General features: G+C 37.7%; 1 protein-coding gene across 1 annotated transcript in view; it reads right to left on the bottom strand.

The window, feature by feature from the left end:
• Nucleotides 1-2,262: 2,262 nt before the first annotated feature.
• LAMA4 (laminin subunit alpha 4) overlaps nt 2,263-21,676 on the bottom strand; it is a 96,818-nt gene continuing 77,404 nt past the window's right edge. The window contains exons 26-38 of the mRNA XM_021555532.4: nt 19,882-20,017; nt 18,280-18,417; nt 16,649-16,782; nt 15,258-15,422; nt 14,394-14,547; nt 13,469-13,659; nt 11,775-11,964; nt 10,795-10,950; nt 9,820-9,979; nt 8,691-8,821; nt 5,953-6,046; nt 5,044-5,163; nt 2,263-3,607 (exon numbers count right to left, since the gene is read on the bottom strand). Coding sequence (XP_021411207.2) covers nt 3,462-3,607; nt 5,044-5,163; nt 5,953-6,046; nt 8,691-8,821; nt 9,820-9,979; nt 10,795-10,950; nt 11,775-11,964; nt 13,469-13,659; nt 14,394-14,547; nt 15,258-15,422; nt 16,649-16,782; nt 18,280-18,417; nt 19,882-20,017 — 1,915 coding nt within the window. The 3' untranslated portion in view covers nt 2,263-3,461. The remainder of the gene's footprint in view (nt 3,608-5,043; nt 5,164-5,952; nt 6,047-8,690; nt 8,822-9,819; nt 9,980-10,794; nt 10,951-11,774; nt 11,965-13,468; nt 13,660-14,393; nt 14,548-15,257; nt 15,423-16,648; nt 16,783-18,279; nt 18,418-19,881; nt 20,018-21,676) is intronic.

Below are 21,676 nucleotides of genomic sequence, written 5' to 3' on the forward strand. Positions count from 1 at the left end.
TGTCTACAAATCTTGAGATGTAAGAGATGGGGGTGGGGGGGTGAGATCCCATTTAAATCCTCTATTTTGAAGCATTTTCCTGAGCATTTGACTTGAAATTGGTTTCTTTATTACACAGTCATGCAAAAGTCCAATTTCAGAATATTATGGGGTACAGTAACAGCGTAGTTGCAGCCCTGATTCAGATAATGGCTATGACAACACTTATTAAACCTTGAAGGTGCCAGAGAAAAGTTAGGATCTACTTGGAGTCAGTGCTCATTTCTTGTAGGCTTTCTGCAGAATTTAGTTATATTCATGTTAAAAATGGAAATGGACAATCTGACAATGTAGCTCAGAACTTGAAGGTTTTTCACAAATCTTTGTACATGAAGGGTTTTGTACTCTGAAGGTATAATTTTTAAGATAGATACAGAGGACAAATTGAATTCTGAGAAGATTTCTGCTTAGGCAGTTGCCTTCTCTTAGACACCAGCAGCCTTGAAATTAGTGCAGAGGTGTGTGCAATATAATGTATCACATACTGGCTTTCTTTGGCACATATGAAATGGTAATTTTAAGGTCTGTGTGGATGTTGGGGGCAGGGAAATTTGCATTATTTTCTTCTCTCTCTTGAGTCTGCAAGTATTCTCTGGTTTATAGTGTTTTTCTTTGGAAACACTGTTCTGCAGAGGGAAAACCCATGCCTTTGAAGCCTAGAAGGGAAAATTGAGGAAGACACTCTCCAAAACAGTGCTGTGTTTGATTAGCTGGTGATATAGTAATAAGAAAAGTAAATTGAATAGTAGCAGTTTATGAATTTTAATTGTTTTTTATTCACATACTGTTTTTAGTGTATTTTTAGTTTTCCATATATAAAGTATGCAGAGGACTGATTAAATCAGAAAAGTAATTTTTAAATGTAAATCCACAGAACAAAACCAAATCACATTGCAGCAAATATGGCTAAGAGAAATCTTGTTTATTCACAGAGCTTGGATGTGGATATGAGAAAATACGCTTTAGTTTGAAGTAGGTGTGAGACAGAAAAACATTCCAAGAATGTGTGTACCAGTTAACATACAATGCTCCACTTAATACCAGCATTCACTAAACTCTGATGCTCTTAGGGGCCACAAGCGTTTTCTATTCCTGGCTATCTCTGCTGAGCAGCTGCAGGCAACTTAAAAGGAATTTCAGTAATCCTTGTAACCAACCTATCTAAGCAGGGAATCTGCTGTTCTTTTCTCTCCAGCAATAAGGTCTCCAGGACCTGAGGAAGCTTAGCTCAGGTTGTGGTGTCATGAGCTTTTTTTTGAGCCAATCTAACAACTCACTGGCACTGGGAGGAAAGAGACTTCCTTTCTTACCCCTGGTCCCAGCTGTACGGCTCTGACACCATCCATGGCCTCTGTAACCACTGGGAACCCTCTCACTGATCTGAGGACATTCGCCCTCAACACCAATAATAAAATATTCCTGAAGAAAAAGCCCTGAATTTTCTGTTCTATTTATGGGTATTAGCTGGGAGTAGGAAAAGGCTGAGCAAGCATACTGGTTTTGGTGCCTGAGACAAAGATGGCATTTGAAGGCAACTGGATTTAGGGATCCATGCCTGATCCAGAGAGACTGCAGAGGGATACTCTTACTGCCTGCTTCTCAACTATGAACAGTGGGCTTTGGAGTGATGAAAACGAGGGTCTATATATCACTCTGCTGTTAAGGGTGTGTCTGTAAGCTTGGAGCATATTGCCTGAGAGCCACAGGGAAAAGGGGATGTGTTCAGAAGAAGACAAGCAGAACAGGAATGGGGTGAAAGTATGAGCAGAGCTGACAAGGCTGGTGAAAGGAGTGGCAGTGGCTACTGGAGCCACACTGTGTTCATTTACCACCCAACACTGGACTCTAGAGGCAAATGGAGAGTCCATTATGGGGTCCCAGCTGCTGGAGAGTTCCTGTGCCTGTGTATCCAGAGGTTGCAGTTCTTTATCCAGAGAAAGCCAAGTCTACTGCAGTCTGTCAAAACCCCCTTTTTTTCACCCTACTGAGAGTAGTAGGGAAGCTGCTAATTAGTGCTTCCATATGTATCTTACTCGGGTGGTTCTTCTATTTGTCTATGCTTTCAAGATCTTTTGATTAATTTGTGTTTTTTCCAGATGAATTCTGATTAATTTTTAGTCTCTAGGGTGTTATCCATTATTTTTACATTTCATAGTTTCCTGCTTTGCAGCTGGTCATATTTTGAGTTGGTTCCAACAATAATTTGCTCAGCACCCATAAAACTTTCGTTAATTTATTCTTTATTACATAACTTTGTTCTTTAAAGAAAAGAAAGCTTTGATTCCTTGTAGGTGATGATTGTAGGGACTAAGTTTTGCAAGTGACTTGTGTCTATTTGGTGTGCAAGCCTACTGTGACACCATTAACTTCCATCTACCTTCTATGGTTATAACATAGCTCAGATTTGCAGCCCTTTGCTGTCTGTTTACATCTTCCTGTTTCACTCTTGGTTCCTCTGCAGTAGCATATCTTCTGAAGGAACATGTTTCTGAAGGAACATGTTTGAGGATTACTGCTGTAAACTGAAGTCCTGCTGGAGTCTCAGAGGGAAGTGATGTTTTTACATAAGTGATGTATGATAAGGGAGTCACTTGAAACTGTGACTGATTCTGCTTTCTACGCTTCATGTTTACTTGTTTAACATTAGTGCAAATGAGATCACAATGAGATTGTGAATTTAGTGCTGTGTTTGTATTAAGTGCATTAAAAAATTCAGAGAAAAAACTTGAAATTTAAAATTGTCTCTAAGGCAAGCATTACTCTAAAATTACCTAGTTTAGGTAAATGAGTCTATATATAAAGCATCCGTCTTAAAAGATATACATCTTCTCTTCATATTGTGCTAGAACATATCCATGAAGTATAGAAGTGGAATAAAAATTTTAATTTTTCATTGTTTGTAAGCTTACATAATTAGTATACTCTCTTCCTCCCATTTTATTTGAGGAATATATAAATGAGTTGAATGGAAAGTGAAAAATATACAGTAAGATCTTTATACAGTATTTGCGATGTAAATCTATTATCTAGCTTTATTCCTTAATGTGAACTAGCAGATCTTTTTCTGTGGAAAAAGGGTGACTAAGATATGGAATGAGATTATGTAGAGGATCTATTTTGAATGTAACATATTTAATATAATTTTAATTTATTTTATAATCTCGTATTTTCACTTAACAGACTGGCCGCACATACACTATAAGAAATGTTAAAGCTCACTCTTGTGGTACGTTAAGAGAAGTGCAGAAGCAACAGCTTTTATTCTTCAGTGATTTTTCGTTGCATGTAAATACTAGAAGTGACTCCCCCTTCCTGCTTTCTGTAGATGTGGCTCTGATATTTTCATTCTTCTTGTCTTGCTGGATATGGTTTCTTTTCTTTTTGTGGTCTAAGTAACTTTTCAGAATCGATGCAGTGCACTATCAGGCTGCTGGACAAGTATTAATGCTTACAGCACCACTAACCAAAGCTGCTTTACTAAAACTCACTGGCTTTTCATCAATCATGAAGTTACGAATGCAGCCAATGAAGGAATTGCGTGTAGTCAGGCTTGATGTTAGCAGAGACTCTGGAAAAAGAAGATCAAAAAATTAAATAAACAAATGTTTAAAGATCATGATGGGCAAAATAATCAGTTTGGTGCCAGAACCTTTTAACTTTGCTACTAAGTGCAGCTTTTCTGAATCTTCTTTTAAAGTGTTTTGCCTACTTCCAGTGTCCTAGAGGCCATTAAAGTATGGTTAGTTATCTACAGTTATGTGAAACTCTTGATACTATATTATCAATAGAGACACAACTTTGCATTTTTTGACAACTACATTTTCTTTTAAGTAACAGAGTAGAAGGGTCCCAGTGTCTGTTTTTGTAATTTAACATCACATGTGTTGTCATCTGTGTCTGATTTGTTAGTTTGCATTCAGTTGGCTGTATCTGCATGGCATTATTTAGTATTGTATCTTATTTGTTGTTGTGAAGTTCTGTGTAAGACTTTCCTGTGCCAGGCTGATAATAGTATTATAGAGCCAATGTATGACATTGCTTATTATTCTATAATTAATGTAGAAATAGAAGGCTCTATTATGAAGCAGAACAGCATTTGCAATTACCCCTTTATATTACCTCTCTGGGAAGAGTTCTGTCCTAATAAAATTCCAGTTTGGATTTAAACAGTGAGCAGGCATCTGTGCATAGATTTTATTATTCTCTTTAGGCTCATTTTATCTCCTGGTAACGTGGGATGGATGTGAACACCACACACTCAAGCCAGTAATCCAAGATAAGCATTATAATGAATTTTGTAGTTAGAGCTGTTAATGATTGACATGCAAGGCTCAGAGAAATAATGCTGCATATTTTCAATGAGAAATGTACAGGAGTTGACTTAAAAAATGAATCACGTAGTGTTGATTACAGTTTGTATATGAACCCCAAAAGAGTAGCTCTGTCTGTTGAATAAGGGAAGGAAATGTAGTAATCTTGGCCCATGCTACACAGATGGTCTGTGAGTCACAGATACACAGGAGCAGAAATCTGTCTAACAGAAACCCCTAGTAGGAAAAACAATCTCCATCTTTTATCTTGTGTTCAAAGATGCCATTGCTTGAAGAAGAGGAAAGAAGCCTACAAGCAACTAAACTTGGGACTCCAGTTACAGTGAAAGTGAGTTTCCAATCCCATAAATAAATCAATCACTTTTTAAAAAACAGTAAGCCCACATGGAAGGAAAAATAGAAAAAAAAAATTGTTTGTAGTTGGCTGACTTCTCTGCTGAATCCATACCTTGCCCTCCAGCAGCTGTGGATGTTTTAATTTCAATGAAGCAACATATCTTTTTCTTTGAGAACTCGAGGCAGAACATTTATGATCAGCTCTCGAGCCTTTGAATTTTACCAGGTTGTTCACATATTTTGTTATTTTTTGAGCTGAAAACTTAATCTTTATGCTTTCTCTGGAAACAAGGCTGAAATCTCAGAACAATGTACCACAAAGATACCAAAAACATACCTGGTACACCTCCAATAAACACTGGCTCCCTGTGGTCAGTTGCCTTTGGATTTAGTGGCCCTACCACATGGTTGACTTCAGAGTCTACATCCAGCTGCACCACATTTGCATCTCTAATAACTGAAAGGAGAAGAAACAGGGATCAGGAAGAAGTAGCACATGAGTCTTTTATGACACACAGGAGTTTTCTGTTTGGTGTGAGTAGTTGATTTAGTTTGCTAGATTGGGTGTGATCCATAAGTGACAGTTTGTGAGCAGATTCTGGTGCAGAGCAGGGCCCATGGTAGATACAGTGGCAGTGTTTAGGCTCCAGGTTATGAGCATACAATGGCAAGTGGCTTAAAAAAAGCTTTTGCCCTATCACTCCCAATTGGGGATGTATTAGAATGCAGTGAGGCTTCTCCCTTGCTTGTGTGCCTGGATTTCCTTCAGAAGGAAACCAGAATGCTTGTGGAAAGGGTGCAGACTCAGATTGCTTCTGCAGTGATAGTGGAAGACATCCTAAGTCAGCATCTAGACAGGAAGATGAGATGGTTCAAAGTACCCAGGAAGTACTTTTTGACTTTCAAAACCAGAAAAGAAGGATTACCATCTGGCACAGAAGCAAAATCCCAGCTGTAGACATCTTCCTATTGTGAGCAAAAAGTTCCCCACATCTGTCTTCTTGTTCGATTTTTAAGGGCAGCATATACTTGTACCTACTGCAGTCTATCAGTTTATTACTGCATTCTACAATTCTGTGTCTGAGGGATGAATCAGACTGTCACACAAACTTGGGGTTTGGCAGGTGAAAAAGAAGAACTGAAAATACTTCAGCATTGCTAGTGTTCTAGCCCATGGAGATGGATATCTGGGCAGCAAGAAATGGGCTTTGTTACCTTAATTAGGGGATGATCACCTTTTACTGACCTGCAATTCGATGCCACCTGCCGTCGCAGAGACTCTGTTTCAGTGTAACCGAAGTTGAAAAATCCCTGATTCCATTATTCAGTTTCACAGTAACCTGAAGGAAAATAATGTAATCATCAGTGTAAACCCCCTCCTTTTCTCTTTTTACCTTCTGTTGTAATAATGTTGTATTCCCTACTCAAAACATGTCAAGTATCCAAGAGAAAGGAAAACATGGCTTCATTAAATTCTTCAAAATAAGGTACCTTTTAAATCTAAATCAGTTTTTTTTTTTTTTTAATATTTCAGATTCAATAGTTCTGAGACATTCCTAATTATCTCAAGAAAGAGTTCAAGAAAAGCTTTAAAAGTAAGAGCTAATTTCACTCATTTACTAGTACCTCTAGTCTATAATTTCCTGTGTGATAAATTAGTGTTTAGATGCATCAGATGATGGTTTTGGCATCTTGCTAGCCACTTAATAAGGAAACGTATAAACAAACAGAAAATGTATAAGAAAGGAATAGATAGCAAAATTAAGAATGACTTTTAAGTTACTTGTTCAAGCTTACAAGTAAGTCTCTGGCAGAGCTAGAAAGTGAACGTAATTCTGAATTTTGCCCCTCTTCTTTAGTTAATGGATTAATATCTTTTTTCATGGAAATGTTCCAGCAGCAGCAAAACAGTGTTGTGCCTCTGTTGTGGGATGTGAGATTCCTGGTGGTGATTGCCAGAGAACTCCAAACTCTGAGTCCAATCACTCAGGCTTTTCAGATGTTGAAATTGTCCCTGATTATGCTGACACTACGTTGACTGAGAATCACAGAATCATAGAACGGTTTGGATTGGAAGGGGCCCTAAAAATGATCTTGTTCCAACCCCGCTGCCATGGACAGGAACACCTTGCATAAGATGGGGTTGCTCAGTCACATCCAACCTGGCCTTCAACATTTAATGGGATGGGGCATCCACAGGTTTTTTGGGCAACCTGTTCCAGCCTCACCACCCTCACAGCAAAGAATTTCCTCCTAATATCTAATCTAAATCTACTGTCAATTTGAAGCAATTCCCCCTTGTCCTGTCACTACATGCCCTTGTAAATAGTCTCTTGCAAGGAAACAACTTATATTTAATTCTAGAGGGTTTTGATGCAGTTGTAACAGAGATATATTTTTTTTTCAAAAGAGCTCCAAAAAACACAATTAAAATTATCCTCATGTTCTATTTTATCCACCCTTGGACAAAATGTATAGATCAAGGCAAATAAAGAATCACAGGAGAAAATAACTGCTCAATAAATCATCCAGACAAGCTGTACTGATAGAGATGCTTACATTTAAAAAATGAATTATAGTTGTTTATCTTATTTGTTCAGTAAAATGGTTTTCACAAAACAGGTCTTTTGTAATACATTCAAAGAGAGCAGATAGTTAATGCTAAAGAAACACAGATCCCTACTAAGGTGGTATTGAACTGCTGCAGTGACAAGCAGGAAAAAGCTGCTTTTCCAGGATGAATTTTATTTATTAATTGCATATGTATTATACAGGAAGTGAGGTGTGAAGGAGTAAGTGAAGCAGCTCCTTTTGTTAGAACAGTTGGTACAGTTGGGAAAACCAGACAAATTATTGGACATGCAGAACTTTGGTTAGAACTTTACATAAGAAGTGCTGTACTGGACCGTTTCTATATAGACTCAGCTTTTCGGTGTGGCATGATACACATCAGTACAATGTACCTAAGAATTTCTCTGTTAGTTCACCAAGGACTAGATACAGGGGTAAGAATGGGCTTCATCTTACCTAATCTGCAGTCAAAACTGAAGCACCTGTTCTCTCTATAGCCAACATAGAAAAATAAATTCTCTGAATAACAGCTTAATTAGCCACTTGCTTTAGGATAGGATGAATGTTAAACTGATTACTCAGTCACTCTGCTGTAGATGCCTGCTCTTGGAGAAGATGTGAGAGTGTTTCCTTGGATGCATTTCTGAGGTACTGTCAGCCCCACTTAAATACCCTTCCACTTTGATTGACAGCTGCGTATCAATAATTGAAGAATATCCACAATACGTAGTCTCTTGACTGTGCCCTGAGATTTTCCTCTTCAGGAAAGACCCCAAAACTGCCAAGATTTCCTAAGCTCTAAATCTGCTTATGTTGTTCACTTAAGACTGAAATTTATTACTGCATGTGTGCAGAGTGTAGCAAGAAGAGATCCAGATTTTATCAATGAACACAATAAAAATAGCAATAGCAACAACTGTCTGGTGAGTTAATTTCAAACCTCTCTCCTTCATTTGAAATCTAGAGCCTGTAGAAACCAGGCCAACAGACAATCAAAACTTTTCCTTTCTTGTTCTATCACACATAACTCTGATAAAGAAAGAAGAGTCTGAGTGTAACTCAGACTTATCTTTTAAGAAATAAAAATTTATTGATAGTTACCTTACTTGTAACTGTGATACATTTTTAATATGTGGGTGAAATAAAAGTGCCAAATAGTGCTTTTTCTTCTTTTCAGCTGATAACAAAATATGTATGGCTTGTATTAATAAAGTGATCTGAACTTGTCACAGGTTTTATTTTTAGTATTTTAAAATAAATATTTGGTTTGGCTAATCTAAATTGTTATTATATTTAGGGGATAAATAAGAATCAGTTAATGGCAAATTTGTAAGACAAAATCTGTGTGTAACAAAGCCCAGGTAGGTGGAAGAAAAACCAGGCAAGGCAGTGGAGGAGATGTGACCTTTATACCTGTCCATTTCTCATGTGCATATTCAGGTACTCTCCATTCACGCTGTGACCATGCAGTAGGATTCCTGAGCTGCTTCGGGGACGTATTTCAAAAACAACTTCGAATTTCAGACCTAAACTGAAGGATTCATCTGTGAAGTAATAAGAATAACATTCTTTTTATACTGAGTTAGTGATGAAATTGGACATTTATTCAAAGTCAAAGTAGAACATCAAAGGGTGGATTTTATTTGTTCTTAAAACTATTGAAATGTAATCTGCTGTCAATGATGCATTTCAGCTTTTGTTTTGATTGTGTTTGCTTGGAGTACTAATAAAGGTTTATTTACTTTTCTCATTATTTAAAAAATGTATTTTGTTTAAAAAAATTTCTTAGCAATGAAATGGACAGCAGAAAGTAAATTATCTGTATTTTTGGCAGTTTCTTGTGCAAATTCCTAGACACTCAGCAGTCATTATTGAGTGAGTGGGAGTTCACTTGAGCTTTGATGATTCAGTAGGAGAAACTCCCTTTTTCAAACTGGTGACAGGCCAGGGAGCAAATTAGAAACACTTGTCTCATTCTTCTTGGTACTGCCAGTGAATAGGGTTTTGCAGTTTCCTTTCTTGTTCAAATCAGAGCCTATGTGACTGAAACACTCTCCTAAAACTCTTCCTGGAACACAGAAGGCCTATATGACAGAAAATATATATTCTGTCATGCTGTTCTGTATCAAGACATGCCAAAAGCATTTCTACAGGATTTTTTAATTACATGTTGTTTTATTAATTAAAAAAATAAGGGATGACCATTTGATGGTGTACTTGATCTCGGCCATGTTGACTTCTATGCTAATTTTTAGCAATTATGGTCTGTTCCCTCATTAAAATTGTTCCGTTATGAAAATTATTCTTATTATTTGAAACACATATATACATACATATGTGTTTATTCAACAACATGTTAAGTTTCACAATGACACTGTAACCTGTCAATATCATCTGCTTAGCACAATAGTGATTTGTTTCTGATAATCCTTACAGCTCACAGCCTTGGAAATTTCCACACTCTTTAGTGCAAAATGCCATTCTGAAGCACAGCAAATACCACAGTCCTATTTTGGGATACATTTGGTTAGGAGTATATTACCAAGGACGACATATCCGCCTTCTGATGAAAAGTATGTTCCTGCTTCTGATGGGCCTTCAAAGCAAGGTGTTACACTAAATGTCTGTGAAGCTGAAGTAAGTGATCTTCCATTGAGCTGTAAGTTGCTGAGACAGCCACTAAAGCTGTAGACAGAGTTAATCTGAGGGGTAAAAAAAGTCTTGATTAGTAAATAAACTGGTTATGGAAGGAAATAGATTCTTCTGTCCTTATTTTTACTTGTTTATAAGCTGTAAGACTGTGATTGTCTGGTGCATCAGTTTTGAACTAAAAAATAATTTCCATAGAAGGGAAGCAGGAAAAATTATTCTCACAGCCTCTCATGTCTTTTTGATGACTTCAAGGTAATTCAAGCTTGTGCTGTTTCTCAAACAATCCTTACTGAACTGGGAGAAACAAAGCACAAGTAGGGCAAGGCAGTGCTACACATATACCTCATAGCCTCAAGGAAAGACAGGAGTCTATTTTTCAGAGTGGTTTATGAATCTTGTTAGGCACATAACACTAAAGATTACCTTGAAAGAGACTGTTATGTTCATTTTTGGTTTAACACTCTTTTCTGTATACTTCAGTACCAAGCTGTAGAACACAATCCTGACCTCTAGGTACTGTCTTAAAACAGAGGTACTATGAGAACATCAAAATGTCTCCAAAACTCATTCTGTATCTCAGAACTCAGGGTGAAATTGTCTCATCTAATTTTTTGGATTATATTTCTCTCAGGATTTTTCTGTTCCTCGTGGGCTGTTGGTTTCCCAGCTGCTGCTGCAAGGCTGTGGAAGCCTAACCAGCCCAGTCCTGTGGAAGCTTCGCTCTATGCATGAACTAAGCTGTCTTCTCCTTAGCAGGATGAGGGTCAAGATCTTAATAAGATTTTGTCTGATATCATCCCTACAGTCAGCTTTTGTATTAACTTTACACTGAGGTATGGGGTCTGTACATAGAGGTCTTCTTTACCTGGATGTTTTTTACAGCTTTTCCAGGAGCTACACCTCCAATATAGAGTGGTTCAGTGACTTGCCAACTATTTGCATTCCCATCAAAAGATTCTTCTAGTACTCGGAGACCATCAATTATCAAGCGACCAATATTTTTGCCTCTAATAAATATCACCTAGGAAGGGAAGAAAAAAATGTGGAAGATTACTTTCATTTGTTAAGGGATCACTGCTGTGCAGTGGAAGAAGATGAGACATTTGAGAAGAAAAGTGCATGAGCGTGGATACTCTACAAGCCTGTTTTGCTAACTGCCAGTATTCTTTGATGGATAACCCTTTTTCTTTCACATTCACAGGAGAGCTAGATAGTAAAACTGCTGCCTTTCTTACATTACAAAATAGTGGTAATGAAGGTGTCATAAAGTCTACTGAGATCTACCTACTATCACTGTTAGCATTTTCACAGTCATCATTATTTTTATCGTATGGATTCATCCAACCTTAAACACTTAAATGTCCAAGTGAATAATTTAGTAGCTGTAGACTTCCTCTGTAGTTAATGAGGAGAGAGAGATACCTACAGAGGGGAAATTCACCTTGACTCCTAAAATTCTTTTAATTTTCACAGACTACTGAGGTAGCCTAAGACAGCTGTACTCCTTTCTTAGGCACTTCAAAGACATTTGCTGAATAAAATTATTCTAGTCTTTCCTTTAATAACTCATTTAACTCTTAATTGCCTTACTGCTCTGCTGGTTTCCTTTATTTCTGTTCAACTGTTAGTGTTGGGAATTGCTGAATTTTTATAACTGATTCACTTTCTTGTCCCGAGTTAGACTTAATAAAATGTTGCACGGTAGATCTAAAAATATTGATGGAAGTTTCTCATATAAGTATGTTTATGAATACATGAATGAAAAGTTCCTGAGCTGTCAGATGAGTAGTGTCTTCACTGCATCCCTGACAATATATGCCATCATGATTGCTTTATTTTACTTACATTGTGCCACAGACCATCATTGTATTTCTCTTGGCTCTTAATCCTTATCTTCTGGTGACCAGCGTTAAACATAAAAATGAGTCGGCCATGAGCAACAAAAAGGGCCATGAAGTTGGTCTCTTTTTGATCCGAAATGTAGCAAATCATTCCATGAGATGAGTGAGTTTTCAGGCTGATAGAGAACTGAGCTCTGGCACATAAAAACATGATATTAACATTAAAGTAGATACTTCTGATTTAAATCAAACATCAGGCAGAGGAAGACTGAGATTTTCCTTTCATCAAAAAAAATATTCATATGCTTTATGTAAGTGGGATTTCTGATAAACATTCTGTGCTGGTTTTCTGAGCAGAAGTCAAAGCTGGTGAGGAAAATGCCTGGCAAGGAACTTGTTTTCAAAAATTAAAATCTTTAGGGTGAGTAAGTTTAATGCAGACCACCAAAATCTGACAGTGCATTTTCTGTTATATTAAACAGCAGGGTTGGGGGAAATTGTAAGTGTGATAGCACAGGGGCCTGATATTTAATATTATTCCAGACTTGAAGGGGAACTACAAGGAAGGGGAAGCTTCCCCTTCCTTGTAGTTCCTTGTGAAGTCCAAGACAGCATAGGAAGTCATACCATTGTTGTTTTGACATTGTCACAGTGAAAATTTCTTGAGTGATTGCTATTATTACTTATGATCTAAAACCTGGCAAAGCTGTATTGGTGTAGGACAGTGACAGAACTGATTCCTCCTTCTGATGTCAGGTCTAACCTAGTTTCCATTCTTCATGTTTTCTCAAGCACCTATACATTTCCAATGGCATTCCACAGACACTCAGTCCCTTGCCAGTATCCATTGTTTTAAAATGACACAACTTTTTAAAAATGAACATTACATAAATGAAGCTTTAATAACATTTGGCAAATGTGTTTTAGGAATGAAGGTGGGATGAAGATATTAGATTTTGGGTTTTCCTTTATATGGGTGCCATCAGAACTTCCCTAAGTTAAATGCTATTGAATTAAAATGAAGATAATGATTTTTTTAATTTAAATCAGGAAAGAACACTTCTTTTTCTAAGTTAGTGGTCTGGTATGCTTCCAGGAAGTGTTGTGTTGTTGAATTTATAGTCTTTAATGGAAAGTATTAAACCAAAATCCTTATTGGATTTTGAATATTGCATGACATATTTTGTGGGAGCATGAATATTAAATTTCAACAGTATCTGGACTCATTATTACTTGAATTTCCATTATGGCTTGAATTAGACCAGGTTTTCATAGCTTTATGTCCTACTGCTCTGTGAAGATTAAACTCCTGACTAGGTCCACTCAGCATGTTACTGCTTCCTTTCTGCTTTAATGCCTTTACTTCTTGTGTAAAAAGACTGATTATTGTGCATTGCTTGTATAGACTAACATCCTCAAAAGCTTCACACAAATAGGCAAGGAGACACATTTTGTTAATATGCAATACGGATGAAGATTCCACAAAAGGGATGTAACTGGAAACACAATCTATGTTTTTCTCTTACTCAACTGAAACACCTTTTAATATAACCTAACAACAGGCTAGACACAAAATTTAGCCTAAGATATAAAGAAAAAATCCAGGGCAACAGCAGAGATGTGTCCTTTTTAAAATAAATTGAAATATATCTTTCTCCTCCCCAGCATATTTCATTTTTATTTCTAAAGTTACTTTACCTTTGACTGAAATCCTTTGGTATGTGATCAAATTCTTGCCGGCTGTTTGCTGTTCCTCCGAATTGATAAGCATGTTCAGTTGCCTTGGGATTCATGGGCAAGTGGCACTGAGGCTCTCTTTGCAAATTCACTTGATACAGTTTTTTGAGGCCAGATGAGGGCTGTGAAATCTTGTCTTTATCTCTTCCCACCTTCATAGAAAAAAAACCTGTTAACCAGAATTTTTAGCTAAGATTGAACATAATAAAATAACAGTATCATTTATATATGAACTAGTAATATATAGTTTCCCTACAACAATACCAGAATTGTTTCTGAGTCAAATTTTCCTTGAGCAGATCTACTATAAGTGCTGATTTAGGATAGAACAAGGGATAAACCAAATACCTGTGTAGCTAACATAATTTCAATTAAATTTTTTGCAGTTTTCCTAATTAAATATTTTTCTTTCTGCTTTTGGTGATATCACCTATTTTATAGGCATGAGAGGGTATGCTTAGACTAAGCATATCTGCATGCTTAGTCTAAGCATACCATCATGCAAAAATTCTGCATGCTGGAGGGAGTTTTTTTCCTCATTTATATTAATGTGTGCTAATTGTACCCAATAGAGACTCATACAGAAGCAGATGAGAACAGAAGCAAGCTTTTTGCCTTTACAGTACAAAAGAAATCAAAAAGGTTTGTTTCTGAAGTACTGTTTTGAAGAAGCTAGGTATTTTATTTTAGAGTTCTAGCAAAAGAAAATGATGCAAGTGTAGGCCAGATAGATTGTGTCAAGACAATAATTTCCAGTGATGGAATATGTAAAGGAACTGTAAAGGATCCTGTTCATATATGTGGCATTGTCTTTATGCATTTTAGATCCATAATTTGGAGAAATTTGGAAAACGCTAGAGTGGTACTGAAGCAATTTGTAGCAGACCTTTTTATTACGGTTTCCTTTGGCTTTTGATGAGTTTTTTCCTTTCTTATGGATAAGAGCAACTGGAGGAGATTCAACAGGGCATCCATACAAAGATGCCTGAACTTTCTCAAAGTACTTCTGGAAATCTTCCACTTCAACCTCTTGATCCAACCTGTGTTTCAAAGAGGAGATGACAAGAACAGCTTTTTTTTTTTTTTTTTGTCAAGTTTTAGAATTGTCTGCCTCAAAATCTCAGAATTTTACATTTATAGTTTAAATTATATTGAATGGGCAGTTGTTCATTCTTGGATCATGGATGAAAGTACAGATTGATCAATCAATGTATGAGTAATGAGGACAGCCTATACTACATCTGCCTGTTGTATACATGCTGGCATAGAGTGTCAATTTGCAGTGTCAATCAAATTCAACTTTTAAATCTATACAAGAACATTTCATAAAGCACTTAAGATCAACATATTCTGACCACTTTTACATGACCAAAGTCCTAACCTCCCCAGTTTCTGTGAGATGCCTTAATATAATTTTGTTTCACAGGCAGACCTGAGAGCTACATAATATAAATGTAAATTACAGCTATGCAGATTATTCATTGCACCCACAGCATTAGCAGGTGCAGTACTGAAAGCTTATTTCATCAAGTTATTCCCACCTTAACAATATCTTAACCTAGCAGATCTGTGCCAACAGATTCCGTGGAAAATGAGGTAAGAATCTTATTCACACATGCTGTCTAGCCCACAAAATGAGAGTGAAATTTTTATTGTGACAATAAATCACTTCTCATGAGCTACTATTCAAGCTGTCAGGCAGGGCAGTGCAGTGGCTGCCTGTTAATGTGTTTGGGAGGATGTTACTCACCTAGTGAAGTAGGCATTGCTTATGCAGCCAGTGAAGTTGGCTTGCTGTGTTCTGAGGGGAGAGCCACCAAAATAAAACTTCTTGATGCTGTCTGGGCTTTTCCCTGCTCTGTCCTTTGCTGGGTTCTTCTTGCTCTGTTTCTTGTCATCAACAGTCAGCTCATACCTGCAAGGGCAAAGCATCCATTTTGCAGGCTAGCTTTGGAAACATCAGTGCCAGTGGTCAGACACCACAGTACATGCACCCAGTACACTCCACTCAGTGCATACATCACTCAGTGGTACTGCTCAAAGGCAGGAGAGAGCCTTGATTTCACAAGTAGCAGTGCATTGGCAAAACTGTGTACAGAGGCCCATGGATTTAATACTACTCTGCAGTTAATTGTGAAGTCCAAAACTGTACAGTGAAGGAAGATAAACTAGGTGTTTGCTGATGAAGGGATGGAGCCACCTTTTGGGTAAAATAGGATCCAAGCACATGCTAATTGTTTATGCCCCTATCCCTTTTCCCTTCTCTTTCATCACAGTGCATTGGTGTTTGAGCTTATACAATGCTTTTTACCTAATCTGATTTTGCAACCCACTAACTGTTGCAGAAGTTAGGAATGATTCTCTGGCTTTATAAAGAACGGAGTATACTAAAGCATCAGACATTGATTTGGTTTTGCAAGCTCAGGGAAACATGACAATCCCCAAAGTTATTCCAAGGCACCTTTTCACACCTTCGGCTTTTCAAACTGTGATTCTTAGATGTCAGAAGTCATAGGTACAAATGTTCATTTCCACTAGGAAAGTAAGAATACTTGTATCTCATAGGTAAGATTCTTAAAAAAAGTTGCTTTGATTATGTGACCTTCTAAAAAAATTAAACATAAAAACAACAGTAAAACATACCAATAACCAAAGGTTTCAAGACTTTCAAGGAGCACAGAGAGAGACTTATTCCCTACTGCTGTATTTAGTCACATTTGTGGCTGCCAGTGCTAAAAATATTTTAACATGTTTCACTGTGTATATCCCAGATGAATGCTTTATGTGAAGATGCCTCAATTACTTTAGGGTTAACTGGGAATTGTTTTAACAAATTAGAAGAATTAATCTTGTTTAAAAATTAATCTCATGCTAGCCTTAAATGTTATTAAACTGTTTTCTTACCTGAGAACAAAAGAGGACTAAGCTTTCAGAAAAAATATTATTTTCATTTCAATAAAAATTCCCATAATCTTGAGCTCAGGCCCAAGCTGGTCAGTTTTCAATCACATTTTAAAATTGGTCACTTAAAAAAGGCCCCACTCAAGTATCACTTTAAAAGTGAGTGTTAAATCATAATGTGCTTTACAAGAAATACTTATGTTCTAAAGGTAGAGAAGAAAAGATGTTGTACAGCTTTACCTTTCTGGGGTGACAGAAGTAATGATGAAATGGGTTTTTCCGTCATTGTAATTTCGGTCTGGTGACTGAATTTTGGTTCCACTTGCATTTAAAACCACAGCACCTCTCTCCATAGAGATGGATAATACATCTGACTGAAATATAGACAAAAGCATCTTCATAAGCGAGTATTACACAGAAAAATTAACAGTTCTATGAATTTTCCTGTTGTATTTATTTTTTTCTGTCTGTGTTCCACATTTGTGCTTAATTTGCAAAAAGATATACTCTGAGAAGCAAAACAAGAGATGACATCATTAGAATTTATATTCTTGCCAGTTTTAAAGACTAGAATCGGAGAATTCTGCTGCTAATTATGTCTCATGTACCTGTCACATGAGCTCCTTCCATGTAGCACAAATGTATAATGTTTATATTTCATTTGTGTTTCTGGAACCCTGGTACTGTATTGAGCAGCTGTTACTGTGAGATTCCTGCTGTCATACGATCAAGACATTCTTTTCTTTTTCTAATTCCCTGTGATCGGACCTGTTCAATCACTCAAAATTGTCTCAGAGATAAGATGTGCTATCTGGGTCAGGCATAGGGGATCACTGTGCCACTAGCAGGAATACTCAGTTCCATTAGAGCAAGCACCGCCACTGTGCGCTGGTAGGAATCACTCTGCTCATTCTGCCAAGTGCTTCTGTTTGTTAAGTAGGGCACTTGGCACCTCCTAGGATTAGAGCTGTTGAGTTAAAAACCTGAAGTGGCATGTGCGAGGCCTCATTTATGCAAGCGGTGTGGGGAACTGGCACGGTTCCTGATTTCAATTGAAGGTAATGCTCCAGGCTGCAACACGGGAAAGTTTAGAAGTGGTTATCGGTGTCACGCAGCCTCCTCTGCTGCACTGCTGATGATATTCTGCAAGCACAGCAGAACAGACATTTGGGGGTGGTTGCAAATGTTCTGTCTCATGCTCACTGCAGATGTCAGTCCTGCAGCATCTTGAGATCGCTTTGTCTCACACAACATTTTGTGAGTTCAAGTGCATATTTCTGCCCGTGTCACACTTCTGAGGGGGTGTTTAGAGCAGCCTGGCCTCCCATAGCTGCAAGGAGCTATTCTCAAGAGCAGCTTTTCCCAGTCGCACATGGAAGTCTGATTGCCATCTGGGAATATAGGCAGCGTTGTGACTGATTTCTGTCAGCTCAGCAATGCTCAAAATGCCGTGCCACTAATTCAAACAAACTTTGCTTCTCGGTGATTTTCTGGATGGCAAATGTCAGATCCTTAATATTATTTGTACTTTGGTAGCACCTGCAGGTCCAAATAGGGATTGCACTGCTGCTGAGCACAGCAAGATGCTCTGTACATTTCTGCCCTAAGGACTTCAGCGAGCACAAGTTAATTCTAGGCATACGATCCAGTTCTCCTCTCAGCATCAAAATAATGTCGAAGCATTACTAGTTTTCATCTGTAGATCAAATGCAAACTGCAAAAATGAGGTCGCCAGTGAATGCTTTTATATTGCAGACTACTTTCTCTAGCATGAAAACATAAAGTGAGAAATTGTATTATTCCCCTTGTATTCTCCTGGGGAAAAAATGAAAAGGTAAAATAAAACAAACAGTAAAAAATTAGATACTTACTCCTTCAGAATAGTAAAACAACAGCCCACTGGGCTGCAATGTCCGGAAATTAAAGCCTCCTTCAAACTCAGTAAAGAGGGACACTTTTTGGCTTGATGCAATGAAGCTCTCACCATTGAAATATGCATTGCGAGACATCTGTGTATTAAATAAACCAAAATTACATGTAGAGATCAAAAACCATTCCAATAATACAAAGAATGAGGCTATTTCTTTCTAATTTTTTTTAACACTTGCAGCCAGTTCAGTTCTAAAAACGATTTTTCCTGCGTATCGTACCCTAAATTATATAGGCTTTCTCTCACATCATGGGAAAATCTTGAGAAAGTGTAGCAATTTTAGACTAAGTCAAATTATTCCCAGCTTCCTGGGATCTTGGCCCCATCTTAAGTCTGCTGTTGTTAAAGAGCATGACAAGTGGAAGCAGAGGTACTCATGCCCCTGTCTGAGCTGTGTGGCACTGAGTCACAGTTCCAGCACATGACATATTACTTTCTGTGCTGTGCTGGGTACTGGGGTAGCGTGGAGGGTGTTGGACATGGTGGTCTATAACTCTCTGAGTCTCATGAGCTAAGCTAGGTCCAAGGCAGGACAAATTGCAGATAGCTTTGTGTTGACAGGGTGAGGTGGTGTGATGAGTTCTACAAGCAATCCTTCCTCTTCACAGGTTTGCAGCATGGCTTTTGGTAGACATGGCCACATGATGAAGACACCAAACACTGTCTGGACTTGCCAGCTTGCATTATAGTGGACAAATGATGAATGATAGAAGGAACCAGAAGTTAAATGGCAATTTTCTCAGAGCTAATGTGTTACACTATGACACGAAATAACTTACACATGGATGCTAGATGTAAAAGAGGGGAAGAAAAGAACTAAAAATGTTTTATTTTCTGACTCTACTATATATAGTAACTTAAAAATTACAGTGGATTGGAGGGTGAAATTGCCACCTCTCCAACTGCACTGGTCAAACTAACAGTCCATTAATTCTTTCTACCTACAAAGAAGAATGCAAAACAATCATTATTTGCAAGAACAGTGTGAGAAAATTCAGTAGAAATATGTAAACATCAGAAAGTATAAAAAGCCTTTAGAAAAACTTTAAAACTCTCAAAAAAATCCAAAACAACACTAATGCTGGTGTAGTTATTGTGTGTGTGTCATAGAGGAAGAGCTGATGTGGCTTAAGGCGAGAACTCATTTGAAGGGTGAATATTTTGCTGTCTTTTCCATTTCACACATCTGTATTAGGATGCATGTAACGATGATTCTCCTTGTATCTTTAAGAAAAAATGAATTACACTGGAATATTTCAGAATACAGTAGATAATTTATTTTAGATTGAGCTTTCACATTGCAATTTCACATATGAGAAGAATTTTAAGCGAAATACCTTGTGCTATGGCTCAGAGTGAAAATTGGGTATTATGTCAGCAGGTTTTACAGACACACATAACCCCCCCACCTCTGCCAGTCAATGGGTGCATAGTCATTTCCTTGATGGAAGACTGTCTTTCCATTGTTTGGAGTAAAACTCAAGCTTCCAGCTATATTCATTGTCAAAATTTGCTGTTATGTCACAAATGGTGTTATGCTTACCAGTGAATCCTCTGGGCACCCATAGCTGATTCCCAGGGTTCCTGGTTCTTCCAACAAGTTGAAATCCTTCTTTTGGAACTGGAAACCCTTCATGCAGCCTTTAAAGCCGATACTTCCTGCCAGATGTGAGCTAATGCTGTTGGACAACAATGCCAAACAAACTGCAGTTAGCCCTTGCCTTTCTGAACAGGATTTTGTTGCCAAGATGTTCTAAAAGGCCTGGAAGAACTTCAGTCATTTGCCTCACTGGTGCCCGATTCTTGCATCCTTTTATAAAACAACTAATGAGCCCCACACTATGTTTTGAAAAGTCAAGATGCACCAATTGTAGTAAATATTATGTATTTATAAGTACTTGTGGTAAAAATAAATTTATTTTTATCTCAATTTTTTTAGCTCTAAAGAGAAGTTCTGATTTAGGCTTCCTGTCTTGCTTTTACTAACAATCTCCATTATTGCCTTTGCAAGCAAATGGGTCTCTATTTCTCATGAAAAATACTAACAGAGGTCATGGAAGTAAGAGTAAATTCTACTTGCTGATGTGTAGGTTTACATAATTTTAAATGAGAGCAGTTAGTGGGCTTTCAGTATCCTTTTTATGTCAGAATTGAGGTAGACAGCACAGCAGTGTATCCCAACTGCTCCTACTCATTAGTCTCAGTTTTTCAACTGCGCATCTTACCAAGATACCACAACATTACAGCACAGGGTGATTATAATTGAATTTATCCTCACAATTCTCAAGGTGCATGAAAAAGTAATTTTCATAAAATCACAGTGAGTCTATGACAGGTGCAAGGAAATTATATGGGAGCTATTGCGTACCAGTCCAAGAGATAACTCGGGAACAAATACACTGAAGGAGTGGGTGTGAAATCCAGAGTTTTGACCTGGCTGCCTGGAAGCAGGCTTTGTCCTTTAAGCAAGATGTACCTTAGCAGTGGGACTCTCTTCACGGCACGTGACATGGTACTGTTGACATCTGCTACCTGCACTCACTGTCTGTGAGTTAGCTCATTGTAAGGCAGATATTGGGAGCGTGGCAGAAGAATCAAGATCTGGAAATGCCTATTTTTTTTGCATTGGAAAACCCAGACCATAAGATGAAGTAGTGCAGATGTACATGTACATGTCTGAAATATGGTGAGAGAAGGAGTGCTGTAGGGGCTTAATTTGCTCCTCAGTGAATTCAGCAGGAAGACAAAACCAACAGGAAGGCTTCTGTCATCCTTACTGGGATTTGGACAAAAGTGTGGAGTATCACTAATCAGTTAACTATAAGCTTTACTCTGATTGATTACTCTAATCTTGACTCTCAGGCTGGCTGGATGCGACAAATATGTCTTTGTGTTAAATGCTACAACATTTTATCGAAACAAGCAATAAAAGAAAGGCTTTCACTTAAAGAAAGGCTTTTGAGTTAACTTAATTCAGTTAAGAGTTAAGTTCCCAGTGCTTCTGCCTACCCTTAGCTTTCTGCTTTATGCAGTGAGTGAGGTGGGAGCAAAATAACATATGGTGGTACTTCCAGATTCATTTATTTGGAGAAAAAAAAATCAATTGACAGAGAAAAGTGCATTTGAAGTGAGTAATACGCTGCTTTAGAAGACTGTTAGACTACTCTAAGACTAGAACTAGTTTCGCCATGCTGCTGCTGCCCTGCAAAGTTGGTTAAATGTGAGTCTGTCTGCAAAGAGGAAGCATAAATATCAGTAGTAGATAGTAGTAGCAGTAGAGAGAGAGAAGTACATCATCAGCAGGATACTAACTTATGCTCCTGATGAAAATAGAATGA

The sequence above is a fragment of the Lonchura striata genome, chromosome 3 (genome assembly GCF_050655825.1).
Source record: "Lonchura striata isolate lonStrDom1 chromosome 3, ASM5065582v1, whole genome shotgun sequence".
NCBI lineage: Eukaryota > Metazoa > Chordata > Aves > Passeriformes > Estrildidae > Lonchura > Lonchura striata.